General features: G+C 42.7%; 1 protein-coding gene and 1 long non-coding RNA gene across 5 annotated transcripts; both read right to left on the reverse strand.

Annotated features, from left to right (window-relative positions):
- Window positions 1-3,990: 3,990 nt before the first annotated feature.
- LOC112276696 (uncharacterized) lies at window positions 3,991-6,919 on the reverse strand. The gene is made up of 8 exons (XM_073529839.2): window positions 6,306-6,919; window positions 6,108-6,184; window positions 5,752-5,920; window positions 5,318-5,406; window positions 4,960-5,124; window positions 4,746-4,823; window positions 4,427-4,530; window positions 3,991-4,242 (listed from the first exon to the last, which is right to left on the reverse strand). The coding sequence occupies exons 1-8, from the start codon at window positions 6,913-6,915 to the stop codon at window positions 4,137-4,139; spliced, it is 1,398 nt and encodes a 465-aa protein (XP_073385940.2). The 5' UTR covers window positions 6,916-6,919; the 3' UTR covers window positions 3,991-4,136.
- A 94-nt stretch (window positions 6,920-7,013) lies between these two features.
- Window positions 7,014-7,797, reverse strand: LOC149989781 (uncharacterized). Of its 4 annotated transcripts, none has more exons than XR_016501796.1 (2): window positions 7,662-7,791; window positions 7,014-7,159 (listed from the first exon to the last, which is right to left on the reverse strand). It is a non-coding gene; the product is annotated as an uncharacterized LOC149989781 (long non-coding RNA). The 4 variants fall into 4 exon arrangements; XR_016501797.1 differs by having other exon boundaries at window positions 7,019-7,159; window positions 7,612-7,755; XR_016501799.1 differs by having other exon boundaries at window positions 7,024-7,164; window positions 7,612-7,755.
- Window positions 7,798-18,061: the final 10,264 nt, after the last annotated feature.

Consider the following 18,061-nt stretch of genomic DNA (forward strand, 5'->3'; position numbering starts at 1 on the left):
AATTTAACTTTAAAGACTTTTTCTTTATCCAAAACAAGCTACTTATTTGAATGCAAGATAAAGCAATTATTCTCAATGTGGTTGAATTTACCACAATGAGTATATTCTAATTTTTTTTTTTAGAATTCTCTCCAATCTTAATATATATATATATTTTCCCAAACTTCTCTATATGTTGGACCATCTTTTTTTTTAGGACAATTGGAATTATTTACGGTGTGACTAGATTCACCATATCCCTAATAATATATAGTTCTTTTAAATTTAATTATTGCTAAGCTACTTATGGCACTTACAAACTTCTTAGGCTTAGCCAATTCGTCATCCAAGCAATCATATTAGTAGCACCATACTCATAAAGGGTCCTATCAAATTTTTCAACTTTAGAAAATGCTTAAACCAACATTGCCTTGCCATCATAGTTGAAAATATTTCTTGGTGTCGCTAAGTCCAAAAGTTACTTATCGATCTTAAATTAAAAAAAATCTTAACAAGTTGACTCTCAACAAATACATCACTTGATTCAACTACAAACCAAGCCAAATGAGTATACATGGTATGTAGAATATCTTCCTTTTTCACGTCAAGAATCTTGAATGCATTACATTTAGTCACACCTAAAATCTCCATATTCATTCTTCAAGTATTAAATAAATATCTAGAAGAACTTAAATGATGGTGGCTTTCCTATTACAAACAAAGTTGTTTTTAATGCTTGAACCATTTGCAATAAAATAGGTCGAGTGTTGTCTAAGGTCATTGTTGCTTCTTTTCCATTGATTTCTTCCAAAGATGTCATAACTTTTGCTTTGAGTGGATCTTCTTCCTTTATTGTAGGTATTATACTTGAAATAACACCCTCTTTAAGAGTTGGAATAAGTTCTATTCTTGCCTCCCAATAATGCTCTATTTCTTGCAATTCAAGTAAATATTCTTTAGTCTACCTTCCATAAGTTTGGAGCATCTCATGCTCCAAATATTATCATAGTAGCTCAAAGGCATACCACTCAATACAAGTAGGAGACCTTTTGCACTTTTCTTTCATATACATCTAAAACATGAATTTCCAATCAGACAAAGAAATATCCTTAGCTTTTCTTAGGAATAAATCTCTCAACATGCTACAAGAAATGTCCTCCAGCTTGTGAAATGTGGCAACATTTGCCTAAGATTATAGGTCACAAATCAAAAATAAACTAGAACAACTAGCACTCATATGTGGTTGATGGTTATAAAATACAATACTTGTGACAATTAAAAAAACAAAATCAACAAAGTAAATAAGAAAAAAGAAACAAAATCAAAAACTTGCTTAGAAAGAAAATAATATTGAATAAATGCCAATTTAATGCTCCAAATAATCTCCACTTCACAAATCAAGAATGCCATTGGATTCTTTAGGCATCTTCTACATAAAAACAACTCAAAAACTACAAATTTGGACTCCATATGATCTAAGGGTGAACTCCCAAACTTTAATACTTATTTTTATTTTTATATTTAATACTCTTACTTTCAATTTTATTTACAAAATACAAAAACATTTACAAAACTAATAAGAGTATTAAAACACCCTATATAAACCACTTCTAAAATTAAAGATGTCTCAAATAAAATACCAACTTGTTTTACTAATTATAAACTCAATGGAATTAATGAGATATTCAATGCTAAAAACCATAGTTCTAACAAGACTAAAACACCTAAACAACAATACAATGTAGTTAACTAATCCATTTAAATAGAGCAATGTTAAATAGATCCATGCTCTTACTAGATAGACCCACCTTTGAAGAATATGGTGATCATGATGAATTTTTATTGGTTGTAAATCTAATAATGGAAAAATAAATCCAAAAACCATTATTTGTTTCCATGATGGTTAGGATAGGTCACAGAATTTAATAAAAACTTGGATCTATTTAACATTCCTCTCTGCATATTATTACAAATTTGACTCTTCTAAAACAATAATAATTTCTCTAAACAATATTCCAAAATCAAATTAATAAAATTTATTTAAACACACATATATCATTCAAATATTACACAAATCATTTTTATGTGACTCTTAAATTTAATAATCCATTTAAACACCTACAATATCATTTCTAAACCTCCAAATAGTAAAAAATTTGGAAGTTGACAATAGATAATACTATCAATAAAAATCGGAATTTTAAAACCCCTATAAATAGGACAAATTATTATGTGACCAGACATTTCTCTAAAAAAACAACAAATGTGATACTAAAACGCTTCTAAAGATGCCTGTCAAAAAAATGGTAGTCTCTCACTTCTAGCATTGAAACACTAATCTCAAGCCATTAGCAACATCAAAAATTAAACACTTCTCCAATGTTTCAAATGTTCTGTTAAATAACACAATCAAAACTGATACTAAACCAACTCTTCCACCAAATCCCAACAGATGTGATCAAACAGTGCTCGACATGAGATATCACTCCACAACCATCCAAGCTTTGCAAACAACCCAAAAATACAATTCATCGCTCCATTCGCATCCAGACAAATACAACCCCCACTACCATCAACGACATGTGCATATGTGAATCATCCCATTCTCCACAACTTAGCACCCAATTCTGTCCCTCCTTCCTCACAACTCCAGCACCACTCCCCACACAAGCTCAAAAACCAACAAAAACATATGATCTCAACAGAGCTTATTTCATCTCAAAAATCCAATTAAGACGTTGTACAAATACACCGTCTTCCAATGAATCTCCTTCAAGCGCATCTCGGACCTTCATCACTGCTCCTTCTTCTATGTTCACTTCCAACTCTGTAGACCTATTCCCGTGAGGGTCCCTTGCACAACCCCCCTCTCTCTTCCAACCACCTCTTTCTGTCTATGCCATTCTTCTCTCCCAATCTTCCACCACGGTACACAATATTCTCCATCATTCTAGCACTCCCAAGTCTACCAAGCCGCCACTCCGCCGATCCAACCTCACATTCATGTTCGTCACCAGTCCCAGGCCTCGCTTCCGATGGACGTTGCACTCTCCTCACCACATGACCTTGCATCAGGTTCCACAAACCCCCATCTCTTTCTCCCCACTTCCATCCACTGTGCTTCCAATCTCGGCGATGTGACTTCACACCATGCTTTTTCTATGCTCCTCCTGACTCTTCACGCCCTCTGAACTATAATCAGAATCACCTTCTTCTCACCTCCATTCAAACTCCCGCACCAAACACCTCCTCCGACATCTCATCTTTCCCACCGCCTCCACCAGCAACACCAGCTCCTCCACAACCCCCACCACCGCACTCTCATCCTCCACGCTGCGTGCCATACGCCACGCAGTTCATTACCCATTACTCTGTACTTCACCCACCTTCCTCTCCACCACTTTCTTCGCACGCCCTACTCCCCACCCGGAGTACCAACATGCATTTGCAATCGCCACCTGTGTGCACCTACCGTTCCACTTCTCCACTTCCCCCCGCACCTCTTTCACTGCTCGCGACCTCGCCACTTCCCCCCCTCCGCTTCCACCACTCCCACCGGGCCGACCGTCCGGCTCCACAACCAAACCACACCGCCACCCCACATCCCGAAAACCTCCGTCGACCTCTCCTTCTGTGCAACACCCAACATCGTCGCAAACACAAACACCGCTGCGTCTCTCCACCATCCTGCGCCTCTCATACCACCCTTCCCAAACATTTGCAGCCGTGTTCCCTCCCCGCCCCGTCCAACGCACATCGCATCCTCATCCCGTCAAAGAACCATACTCGTTTCCACCCACCCGTGTTCCCATGCACGGCCCTCATCCACCCATTCCCGCACTGCGACGTACTCGTCACTCACGTTCAACGAGTCGCCACACCATCACACCCGCGACCTTCTCTGTGGCGACTCGCCCCGGCATCCCCTCCCCGTCCCGTCACCCCCACCCTCCTAACCCTCTCCTCCATGCAGCTGTTCTCTTCATAGCGCTCCACTCCTTAGGCACCCTCCCTAGCCACTCAATGCCTCCACTGCAGCGCAATATCAGCCGCCTCTCCAACGTCTCAGCCTCGCCATGGCCGTGCTCCCCATCGCACCTACCTTGGCTGCACTCGCTCCTGCACACGTTTTCCGTCGTTTCCCTCCACAACGCCCTCTAAAACAACTGGATGAACAGGCTCGTCGATCCGTCCCCATACGACCGCAGACCTACCGGTTTCACTACGGCCCGGCACAACGGACACGTTCGCTCCCTCTCGAACCTGCCAATCCAACACCACGCACACAACGTTCACGCATCGCTCCTCCTCAACCCCCACCCATACCATCTTCTTCATACACAACACCGCTCAAACAACCGCACAAACACCCATCCATCCCTCCTACCTCCCTCCCTCCCATCCCACCCCCCATCCTAACCACCAACTGCAATGCCACCCAACTCACCATTCCGACACACAATCCTCGCAGAAGATGTGCTTGCACCGCAGCGATATCGGAGCATGCATCTTCTCTTGACATATCGCACACATGTCTCCAGCTGCAAGCACCTGCACACATACACCAACCCGACCAGCCCAAACCCCTCCATCCTCAGTATCACCTCAACCCTCACCTCGCTACCCCGCTACTTTTCACATCCTCAATCACAACCTACACCAATCAACCCCACCCAACCCACCACCCCCACTATTCTCCAACACAACCCCCCCCCCCTCCACTCCTCCCTTCCATCCTTGCCCTCTTCCCTCCTCCGTCCACTTACCTCCTCGCTCGTCGCGTAAGCTCCGTACTGTACTTCCCGCCGTGACAATGCTCGTAGTGCTGCCAAAAATGTTTGCACCTGCATCACCATCCACTCACCATCCATCACATGCTCCACAACATCTCCCCTCCACGTCCCCACTCCCGCAAACTCCACCGCCCACAAAAACAAACCTCTCCCCCAACCCCACCACCTCATACCCCCACACCCATACCTTCTCCAGACTCGATGTCAGCTTGAACGTCAAGTACAACCCCGTCGTCAGCGATGAGAATAGGTTCCCATAACTCTTGTTCAAGAAAAACCTGTACCACACCGGTCCTGGTAGCAAAGCCCGGTACAACAGCAGCACATACTCCACCAGCGTCAACAGCTGAGCCTGCACCCACACGCACCACACCACCCTCAGCACCCTCTCCACATTTCTCACCGTCCATCATCCCCCCACCTGCACGCGCACGTTCCCCCCGCCCCTCCTGTCCCCTCCTCATACCCGCTCGCATCACGTCCCACCACAAACCCTCCCCTTCTCTCTCTCTCTCTCTCTCTCTCTCACTCACTCCCCTGCTCACCTGTCGACGGTAGTTCCGCCCTCTGATGTCCTTGTACCAGATCAGCACCCCGCATTTGAATACCATTGCCGCCTGCCTTGCCACCGTGTCTACACATTCCACTCCACACCCCGACGTCAGCCCCCCATCATTCCTCCACTCTCAACGTTCCGGCACCCGCTTCAACCTCCCACCACTCTTCCACGCGCCTCCCACCACCCTTACAACCTCACTCCTTCCCCCTCAATCTACACTCCTACCTCTCCAACATGCGTCACCCATTCCTCCCTTCCACGTGCACTCATACCCCCCCCCCAATCACAACACATGCCCACACCTAAACACACCTTCGCAGATCCCGTCATCATGCATAACACCACCAATACCAACAACAACGACGACGACGACGACGACGACGACGAAAACAACATAATTAACCAAGTCAGATCGGCTACCGTTCACCACAATGATGAATATGGCATCCCAAAATGGAGGAATCTCCCGCGGCGGAAAAAGCACCAGTGGCCGCCACAATGCTTCTCCACTATACCACCAATACACCCCGATTACGTGCACCACCAGTCCCCATCCCACGGCCACCAGCACGCCAGGCTTCCGCTCGTTCTGTCCGCAACCACAACTCCCACCGTCATTCTCCTGCATCTCACTCTCATCCGTCTCTACCATACCGCTCAACCCCACTACCTCATCGCCTCCACCTCAAAACCACTTCCACTTCTTCGCCAGCACCTCCTCACAAACAAGTCATGCCCACCATCACCGCCCCCACCCCCACCACCCTCGCTCTTACCTTCAACGCTGTCTGCTTCCGCAGCACGTCGTTTGCCTTGAACATCACAGCCGTAATCCAGAACACCACAAAAAACCCTGCAACACGTACAACCGCCACACGTTATCTCCCGCCCCTGTCTCCCCCGCACCGCAACCGTTCCCATTCCTCCTCCCACCCATGCCATGCCATGCCGTCCCATCCCATCACACCACTCACCTTGCAAATGCTGTCGAATGAACACCATCAACAGCAGTATCGTGAATGGCAACACCTGCTCGATCCACCGCGCCAGCTGCTGAAAATCGTACCTTTGCGACCCGCCTTCTCTCCCATTCCCACCCGCCTCGTTGTCCAAACCCTCCCCTCTCTCCTCTCCGCCTGATGCATGTCCTATGCTCCCACCTACACTCCCACCTGTGCTCCCACCTATGCTCCCGCTGCTCTCGTTGCCCGCTATCCGCATCGGAACAACACCGCCCACCGACTGCGGGCTGCTCGACCCTGTCCCGTTCCTCGCACTCGCGACTCCTGGACCACTCGACACCTGCACCGGCTCCGACTCCCCCACCCCAAATATCCTGATCGATACCTCCGCGCCTCCGTCGCCCCCTCTCCCACCCTCCGAGCTTCGCCCCGCTGAACCACCCGATGCACCGCCCGCTTGCTCGCCCTCCGATGCATTGCCTCGCCCGCGCAGCAGCCCCGTCAACTCCAGCAACGCCGACACAGGACCCGGCAAGAAGTTCGCCGAACTCAGCTGCATCCCATACCTCCTCGACGCACCGTTACTTCGATGCACTTCTGATCCCGATCCCGAGCTCTCCATCTTCCTCCCACTCTTCCACCACGTCTCACATCACCCACGCAGATCACCTCCTCCTCCTCCTCCTCCTTCCCCTACCCAACACCACTCCGCTCCTGATGTTATTCCCTGCGTGTCTGCGCCACGCACGTCCTCGCCTCCAGCTCCAGTTCGATCATCCGTCCCACTGCTGCTGCGTCTTCAATCCTCCACCGATACCTCCTCCACACTCCCGACTCATCAAACCCTGCCACCGTCTTGTGCAAAACTGGACTGCCCCCCCACCACCACATCATCAGTTCCCACTCACACCACCTCAAATCCTCCTGTCCTCATCCACTCCTACCCTCACTCCACACCGACGTGCCTTTCCACCCCGCCTTCGCACCCCCGCCCGCCATCCACAAATCACCACCTCTGCACTCAATTCCGCATGCCAACTTTCTCATCCAACCTCCCACTCACTAACAACCTCGCCCTACGCCCAACCGTCTCCTCTACACAACCTCCGCCACATCAAATCCGCTGCTCATCATGCAACCCTCCACACCCTGGCCCCAAAACCAAATCGAAACCCCTCACACCACACACACACACACACCGTTCACAGCGATCCATGAAATCCACCAATCCGATCATTCACACCTTCACCAGGTGGTCGTCCAACATACATACATCCCCTACACGATTCGCACCCAACCATCATGCTCCCCAGCTTACCGGAGACTCCGGAAACACCCGCAATTCCGTAACCAATTCCCTAACCACACCTGCGTTCCCTCGCCACTGCCTGCAAGCGTCCCTCATACCGCCACCAAACTCCTCAAACCACACCAGTTCCTCCGCGCTGCAACATGCCCACATGCGCTTTCCCAAACGCCTGCCCGAATTCCACTGCCCCGCAACTGCTCCCGTGTCTGTCTTTGTGAGCGTGTGTGTGCAAATCCGTGCTCGCAATCCCCGAAACCCTAGTTCACCGACACCACTCTGCTCCACAACCGAGACTCACCCGCGACCACTGCGATCTGTACCACACCTCCCCACCCTTGTTTCACCGCGAGTACCACGCCCACACCGGAATTGCCACGCTCCACTCCTCGACACGCCTCCAGCAACGGAAACGATCCTCCGCTGAGGCTGCCAACAGAACACACGCGACTCCCGCAGCCCCGCAATCGAAATTCAAACCCTGGCTCGCCTTCCAATCTGCCAACTAACTAAGGCAAACACCACAGGCAGTATCTTCCATCCATCCCGCTCCACCACGCACTCCGTCGCCCTGCTGGCTACCACAAACCCTCAGCAAATCAGTCCAGACTCGAAGCCAGTCGACCGAACCATCCACGCTGCCAAACCTGCCAGATCGGAGCTTCCTTAATGGCGTGCCTGCACACACTACCCCCCTGCACCTCCGCCCTCCGCCCTCCACGGTGGACTCTGCCACCATCCCCCCCCCCCTCCCCCCCTCTGCTTAGGAGTTTTTTTTAGATTTGTCTACTTTTGGGAAGATGTGTGTAGGAGCCCAATTTTATTGGAATCAATCTTGGAGGATTGTGGTTGCGAAGTTGTTCTTAGATTCAATCGAGCCTTAGATTCTTTTGATCACCCTGAGTATTTTGCATTAACGTGCAATTTTTGCTGTAGTTTTTAATGAGATTGTCTTGTACATGTTGCAAGAAAGTATAGCATCATAAGCGTGGAATCCTTTCCCCTACCAGGAGACAATATAACAGCGACATCTTTATCGGAGGTTAGAAGGTGGATGTCAATCAACTCGTTAAGAAGGCTTGATGGGCGTCTAATTAAGGTTGTGTGGGCTCTTAGCTCAGCCGCTATCAGGAGCGAGTCGACAACAATTGCAAACCAGAGAAATGTAATGTTCATGGTATTCAACGACTACAAACAAAATATTGTTGTCACTACAGATACAGCTAGAAACAAAGTTGGTACTATAGGGGACGATTATAACTCTGTAATTTGTGGAATTACTTCGTCAAGTGACATATTACCTATTCTCACTGCCGTAGGAGGGACAGAAGGGTTCTATGTATGCACGCACATACGTATGGGTGTAAATGAAGAATTGTCAGAAGATGTTACTGCATGGTCTGCTGAAAGAGTAATCCTTTTTGGAAGGACAGGATCTGGCAAGTCGACTGTTGCACATATGCTGACTAAAGGTAGTCTTGATGTTGCTTCGGAAGAGTTTGAACACGGATCAGACGCAAAAGGTGTAACTAGGAAAGTCAAAAGAGGACAAGGTAGAGGTTGGTTGGTTACCGATACTCCTGGATTTGGAGAATCAAAGATAGGCGGGACAGTGCCTACCGAAGAGGCAATACAGAAGCTAAAGACTTTTGTGTCAAAAATAGGTGGGATACACTCCTACTATATCTACGTTGTCCAGTATGGTCGACTAGACTACTTTGATAGTATACTTTGGAACTTTTTTACTCGCGTGCTTCCAAATGCAATACACAATCTTTGTGTTGTTATTACTTATCGAAACAAAGACCTTACGGACGATGAGAAAGTTATGTTTCAGAAAAGGTTTGAGAAATCTGAGAAGTTCATATGTGTGGATTTTGAATCACCTTTGGACGACCAAGATAAGTCTGAAAAACTAATTACAATACGCAAGAAAAAAGCAAGAGAATCGCTGGAAAGACTAGAGAGAGAACTTGCTAGCATGAGAGTTACAGACACGATATGCCATAAGAACAACTTGTCAGTTGACACTCTTAGTCATTCGAAATCCAAACGTTCTGCAGCACTTAATACCATGTTTCAAGTAGAAGTACCAGAGGGAGTCATGAATATTATCCACAATTTTGTTGAGTGGCCTGTGAAGTACTTCATGTCAAAAATAAGGGGAGGAGATGGAATAGATGAAGACTTTATGCTACTTCCACAATAAAAAAAGAACAAAAGATGAGATACAAATATAAATACTGATATTTGTATCTCATCTTTTGTATTTTTTTTATTGTTACCAGCCGTTGGCTCCTATCCTAGCATCATACGTAAGAATGACTGAACTCCACTTACATAGTCACCAATTATTGGGATCGCCGAAGGATCCTTAAGTATTGCTCTTACTGCACTTTTTATGCGCTTGATTATCGTTATATTTCGTTATTATTGGCATTAGTTACTGAGCGGTCATTGTTGCTGATGTACGGCCACAACCGTACAAACCAGACAGACAAGTTAAGCAAGACACCTTGAAATAGTAATTAGTGATGATAGAAAGTATTCTTGTATTCCTTTGTATTACCAAACTTGATATGTTGTCTTTGTTACAAGCACCTGCCCTTCCTTACCCTTCAACATAGTTTTACAATAATGGCTAGTACAAGCCACTCTCGAACTCGATCTGTTTTCAAGCAAGTCAAAGATGCAAGAGACGCTGATAAGAACATTGTTCTTGTTATTGGACATGGTGACTACAGGTCTACTGTTGCCAATCTTATGAGTAGTACTCCTGGAGTAACGGAAATGTACTCCATTGTAGATACGGGACCCTTTTCTGTCTTGGGAGAAAATATAAAAGGAGGTTCTCTGTCAGATGTAAGAAAGTGGATATCATCGAGGCATTTAAGAAGGCTTTACGGACGTGATAAAAAGGTCGTGTGGGCATTTGACTCTGATACTGCGAATAATAAATCATCTTCTAGTCTTAGCAACCAGCTGGACATAATATGGACTATGTTTGGAGAGAAAAGACACAGATCTGTTGTTGTTGCACTAGAGAACAGTACAGCTCGTAAGGAAATAGCCCGCGATTTCCATAGCACGATTGCAGAATGTACTCAGGTAAACCAGGTACAACTTGTACTTGCTGCTGTCGACAAGGCCAATGCATTTACAATGCATATGGACATAAGCTCGGCTGATACAGACGTAATCACAGCTTGGTCTAACGAAAAGATAATCCTTTTTGGAAGAACAGGATCTGGCAAGTCGACTGTCGCACGTATGTTGACTCAGGGTGGTCTTGAGAATTACTCCAAATTTGTACCAGGATCTAGTGCAAAGGGTGTAACTAAGGATGTTACGAGAGAGCAAGGTAGAGGTTGGTTTGTCACTGATACTCCCGGATTTGGAGAATCAAGGATGAGTGGGACAGTGCCCACCGAAGAGGCAATACAGAAGCTAAAGACCTTTATGTCAAAAATAGGTGGGATCCATACTCACTTTGCCTGTGTAATCAGACACGGTCGAATTGATCAATATGACGAGATTCTGTGGAAGTTCTTTGTCAAGCTTCTTTCCAATGCGGAGGAAAACCTCAGCATAATTGTCACCTGTTGTGAGAATGGTCTTACAGAGTCTGACAAGACCGACCTGCGCAGACGATTCAAGGAATGCAAAAGATTTACATGGGTAAACTTCAAGACGCTTCCAGATGAGTACAAAACGGAGAAACTAATTGCAAGGGCTAAGAAGAATGCAGAAGAGTCACTAGAGAGACTAGAAGAAGTACTTGCAGATGCAGGACTGTCAGAAACACAGTTTCATAGAAGCAACTTATCGCAGGAGACCCTTTGCTACCTACAGAGTCGAAGCTCTACAAAGGCCAGTGCCATTGTCAAGGCAAAGCCTTTTGAAGCCATTGCTGGAATTGTTCATATCCTTATAAAACGACCTGTAGTGTACATAAAGGCAATGATAGATGGAGGGGACAACATAGATGAAAGCTTAATGCTACTTCCTCAGTAGACATACAAGTGTATAAAAAAAAAGTAACATGTAATAATATTAGCTAATATTATTACATGCTACTTTTTTTTTATACACTTGTATGGGTTTCAAGTACTGCTTCCCTTAAAAACAGACAAAATTACTCTGACTATCCTTCTGTAATCACAAATTCCAAGAGCGTCAGCAAAGGCATCTACTGCCGCTCTTGACATCTCCTTTATAAAGTTAAGTATCGACCTAGCAGTGCTCAAAAGGTCCGATTCATTCATATTAGCAATATCAGGGGTAGAGTACCTACTTCCTCTATCCAAAAACAGTCCTGTAAGATTGTCTTCCAGCTCCTTTATAGCTATCTGTCTGATAGGTCTGATGTCTTCTTCTGCCTCGCTGTCCTGGTCTAATGGTGGAATGTGTGTAACCAAGATTTTGCTCTTGTGCAAAGACCTCACCCACTCTGGTAACCTATCAAACTCGGAATCTAGCCATGCTTTGTTTCGATGTGTGATGAGCACAACAAACGAGTCTTCTGCCCCTGTAAATACTCGTTTAAATGTTTGCCATATCTTTTCATCAACGATATCAAATCTCTCTACTCCAGATTTGACATATATAATATGGGAGTACGAACTTTTTACTCTCTTGAGAAAGTCAAGAATCATACTTTCTGCACTTTCGGAACCAACAGTACCATCTGCTGATTCTCCCAATCCAACAGTATCAACTACTTCCCATCCTCTTCCACTACCCGTTTGTATTACCGATGTGCATCCGCTAAAGCCTGCACTGGACTGGAACACCACTCGCTCTAAACCGCTTGTCACAAGAGCATTGGCGACAGTGGACTTTCCACTGCCAGTTTTTCCAAACAGGATGATCTTCTTGTTGGACATTGTTGATGTCAAGTAAGTAGTTTCGAAGCACAGCGGTACTGAGTGTGTGCGCTTGACAAACTCGTGTTAACGTCCTCGAATTCAGGCACACTGTTATAAAAAATAATCAAAAAAGAAAGATATGTGCTCTTTTCTATTGTGTAATCACTGTACACTTTGTACATTGTAAGAAGTAGAATGTGTTTGGTCTATGGCTAGCATCACAGCTACTTGCCGTAAGAACTTATGCTTGTAGTGACATTCTAAAAAAAAAAATTATATATTCTCTTTCTCGTCTTTTATCTTCAACAAGCTCATGTCCAATGATGGAATAGCTCTGTCTACTATCTCCACTACAGCTTCTGAAAGCTTGCACTGTAGAGAAGCTCTACTACCAGACCAGAAGTACAACGAGTCAAATAGTAAAGCTGGATACATTCGGCAGTGAACTCCTTCTAAAGACTTAGGATCCACCTTGTTCTGTTTTGTATCATAGAAGGTGGTCCATACCTTTGAATCTTTGTTGCTTACAATAAGCTTTGCATACATTAGCATTGTTGTGATACCATCCTTTGTGAATTCCTTTAATGGATGTTTGAACATATCATCTATTGTATCCTTTGACACTTTGATACCAACATCCTTGGGATGCTTCATGATATATTCTTTACAGCGATCGTATATTGCATGTACATTAGCACAAAATGCATTTTCGTTGGTATCTTTGTTATCTTCTACACTTATGCTAATGCACATACTCTTGCTTCCTTTGTTGCTAGATCCTGAAAAAGAATCATCTTGTATTCCAAAGGAATAGAACATACATCCTTTTGGTGCTAGTATCAAAGGATACTCTATCCCATTTTCTGCTTTATATGATATACCAACTCTTTTTCCAGCAGATGGAATTGCGGACTTTCCTTTTGATCCAGAAGATTGGAATGTATTTGTTACAGGTGTGAACATTATATTCAAAGGATTCAAATCATATATAACTCTCCTTTTAGAGGCCGTGACTGGTTGATGTTGATAATGTACACTATAAGGTCGTATTATTTATCAGTTGACTATGTACATATTATTCTCTGTTAAGATTTTAATCATAATATCTGCAAGCTCTTTTTTAGTCCTTGTAATTATCCATCCATATAATCTCTGCTTTACATTGTAAGGAAGTAATAGCAGACTATCATACTTTGAATCCGTAAATGCTCTTATAGTATGTGTCTTTTTGATACTTATGAGATTTTCTTGATCTGAGAAATTATAAAACGTAGGTCCTATGATGTCCATAATGCTTTCCTGCTTAGTCTCATATGTAAGCAAGTACAGTAATATGTCCATCATCATGGATTCGCTATGTGAATCTATGCATCTACCTCTATTGATACTTCTCAGATCCTTAAGCGACCTTTTTTTATTTTCAGATAAAGAGTTACGTATCCTAAACCTATTATCTCCATTAGAGAATATAGCGTATACCTTGTGCTTTGTTTCCATTATCTCTCTAGAGCGCTTTGACTTTGATATTATCTTCTGTATTATGTCAAGCTCATCTTCCACACTTACTGTTGTCCTAGTACCATCTAACACCCTCGTTTTCATACATGCTTTGAAGGATTTTGAAGATAAAGAGTATGAGTAATTATCTTCTGCTGTTCTATATGACAGTATGTGATAGTACGTGTCATTGATACAATCGAAGGAATTCTCAAAGAACAAACTAGCATTCCTATTACCACTTAGTATTGTTGATTCAAGTAAATGCACCTTCTGCAACATTGTCATTGATGACACGACGTATATAAGATCTCTCTTGTCTTCATATATTACTTTCGTAAAGTAATTAATGCTTACATTGATGCGTTGTTTGAAACTCGATAGGTGTGTATTTCTATTCGAAGTAGTAACAGGATCTAAGTATATCATACCTTTTATTTCTTTAATTCCTGTTCCATTGCCCAGACTAATACCTTTTCCAATTAGGGCTTTCACTACACTTTTCTTGGTGCTTAACAATGCACTTATAGTGCCTATCGAAAGAGCATTTGTTGATCCAGTGACAATCTCTCGTATAGAAGCTTCAATATCACTGCAGTACCATAAGAGATATGTTGATATATCATCACCAAATCCACTTCTTACTGTTGCAGTATCAACATTTAAATAATAATCAACGCAGCAGCTTTTTATAACGTTCTCTACATCTTCTATACGCTTTGATTTCTCTTCTGAGATCAAGTACTTGTACATGTCTATGCTTACAGACGGTACACACTTGTTGCTCTTACCTGCGAGAGCTACATGTCTGTAAACATGTATTGACCTTTCTTCAGCCTTCAAAAGGTCATGTGATCGACTCCTTACTGCTCTTCCAATCGCTTGTACTATTGTTGACTTATTCCAATGAGGAGTAACAATATGCACTTGTCTTACATTAGTTAAGCTTACACTCTCTCCACTGATTCTGCTACCAAGTAATATCTTGACATACTCTCCATACTTGTTCTTTGGGGATCTAAACCCATCTAGTCTCTTTTCTGGGTTGGAGTAAGCAACCGTATCTCCTGTATACAACAAGTATCGCAAACCCTTCTCGATCTCATCAATGTTTTCACCATCGTATAGTTGGTATCCAAAGAGTTCGAATATACAACTCATCATGATCAATCCAATTCCTTTAACTTCCTCACAAAATACAAATGCTAGCATGTCTTTGTTGCTTTCTATTATGTCTAGCATTTTTGAGTACTTGCAAGAGTACAGGTGCAAGTTGTCTCTTCTTAGTCGTTGTACAACTTCTTCATTGAGTTTATACTTTATCATATTATCTTGTTTGATTCTTACAATCTTTGTAAATGCTTCAGCACCATATGTTCCATCCCTGAAGGTCATTAAAGAGCAGTATATGGAGTTTCTGTACACACTGTCATTGAGATTGTTAATATCTATTTTCTTATATGCTTCAAGCTGATATCCATCCATGTAAGATGGAACAACCTTGATTGAACAACCTTCTAGAGTTACTCCTTCTTCTATTACTTTTGCCATGTGTTGGTTACTATTGAGATATGATATTCTACTTGTTATGCTTCTTCTAAAGTCATCTTCGGTAGGAAAGAATGATGTATCAAATTGATGATCAACATCGAGTATCAAATTAAGAATAGATAGGATCTCTTCAGCTTTGTCTATCATAGGAGTTGCACTCAAAAGAAGTATCTTACAGTTCCTAGCAAGGTGGGATAATCTTCACATTTGACCATATACAGTCTCCACATCAAGATCTGACATAGAATGTTTCAAATTATGAATATCATCCATTATCATTACCCTGTTACTGAAGCTTGACATTACTTAATTATCATCTAATCTCTTTAGCTTATTTGCAAAAGAGATATACTTTTTTATTTCATAGTCTTTTACTTCTCCACCTAGCCACTTACGAATCTAATCCTTAAAGTTATCAGCAGATGTCCTACCTCTTACGAGTACGAGTGCTCTCTCTTTGCATGATTTATGAGATTCAACAACTACTATAGACGTAAATGTTTTTCCTGACCCAACATTATGGAACAGCAATAAGTTATTATATGGTGTCTGAGGTGACATAAATCTTCTTACAAACTCCTGATGAGGGTATAATCTTGATTTGTTTATTTTTCTTGTCTCATAAAATTCTTTTTTCTTCCATAAATTGTCAACAAAGCTACTATCTGATACAACAGGATATGATGGAATGAACTCTTCCATAGCGTTGTTATAAATGAATTAGCTAACAGGGGTGCTTGTTGGAACGTTCAATTCTACTCTGTGAGCACATACATCATGGATTTCTTAACAGAGTTTATAAAGTCCAAAAAGGACTTCATTGCTAAGTCTCCTGAAAGGTACGAATATGAAATCGAGATCAGACTAAAAGATGTAACAGAGAAGAAATTTACAGGACTTCCGAAAGTCAATAACATTATCACTACAGAAGAGACACTATATTCAGTAAAAGGTAGCAGTACTGTTACAGTCAGAGAAATAAACTCTGAATTCTTTATCAAAGAAAAAATATCATCAAGGATAATTCCTAAGTTCAATGCAGAGGTTGTGCTGTCTCTTGAGCGAAGGCATCACAAGGAAGAAGGAATGGCACTAAGGATTAAAAGGAATAAAGAAAGGAGTACAATAAGCTATAACAAGTTTAAGATTGACTCGACAAGAGTTGTATCTAAAGCACATACTCATTACGAAATCGAACTTGAATTGCTAGATGATGATTGTGAGATTAAGCTTTTAGAACTCGCACTAGAACGTATCAGGCCTTCTACGGTTCCACAAATATTCAAACTAATCAACAAGCTTGTACCTAGTCTTGACCTTCGAAGCTACAAGTTTCTAAAGCCTATTGATATAACAGTAAAGGAGCTTGCAAGGAACTACTCCTCAGGAGGATCTATATCTCTAAAGCTCGATGGTACAAGATCATTCCTTGCATGCTATGAAGCAACTACGTATGCTATATCAACTAAAGGAGAAGAGACGATCATCGATTCAGGTGTTCGCGATTGTAACTTGCTTACTCTCTTCGATACAGAAGCTCTTGGTGATGTATATTATGCATTCGATATCATCATAATAGATGGAGTAGTAGTTGGTAACAAGCCACTAATTGAAAGAGTAAGAATGATACCTCAAGCGTGTTTAGCAATCAACAAAGCTACCAAGAAGAAATTGGTAGTTGCAAAGAGGCATTTCATATTTAAGACATTCTCTGCATTCTCTAGACAGCATCAGATACTAGAAAAGCAAATTCAAGAAAGTAAATATGATGGTCTAATATACACACACTCTCAATCTTATCTTGATCCTGTTATGAGATGGAAACCTCAGAAGACTGTTGATCTATTGTATGAAGAGAAAGCCTTAATGGCATATAACAAAAAGGAAAATGTAGATTCTGGGCTCAAGATATCACAAGATAGTACAGAACCAAAAGAAAATGCTATCTCAGAATTTATTGTAAACCCCAATGGAACTGTAACATTACTAAGAGAGAGAGAAGACAAGACGTATCCAAATCTTGTTGCAGTAGTAGAGAGGATCAAAAAGATAACAAGAGAAGAAAAGAATATGTTTAATATCTTTGAAGGACTAACGGTTTCCATGATGAGGTCCTATCACAATGAAGTTAAAAGAGATCTTCTAAAGAAAAGAGCTGGTCATTTGCTAGATGTTGGATCAGGATTTGGAGGGGACATTATAAAGTGGAATCATTATAAAAGCATTACGTGTGTGGATCCATCTTATAATAATGTCAAGGAGCTTAAGAGAAGGCTTGGTACTAACAAGAGGGTAAGAGTGATACAAACAAGAATAGAACACTTAAGAGGATTTGAAAAGTCCATAACAACATTATCATGTTTCTTCTGTATTACTCTTATCGACATTGACAAGCTTATCAGAATTGCTCAAAGGACATTCTCTGATAAGCATAAATGTGTATTTCTATGTATTGTTATATCCAAGAAGTACATAATGGAATTCTTCAAAGCAAGAAAAGTAAAAGAATATATATGTGAAGCATATTCTATCAGATTAGAAGGTAA

The sequence above is a fragment of the Physcomitrium patens genome, chromosome 2, assembly GCF_059467195.1.
Source record: "Physcomitrium patens ecotype Gransden chromosome 2, ASM5946719v1, whole genome shotgun sequence".
NCBI classification, from domain to species: Eukaryota; Viridiplantae; Streptophyta; class Bryopsida; order Funariales; family Funariaceae; genus Physcomitrium; species Physcomitrium patens.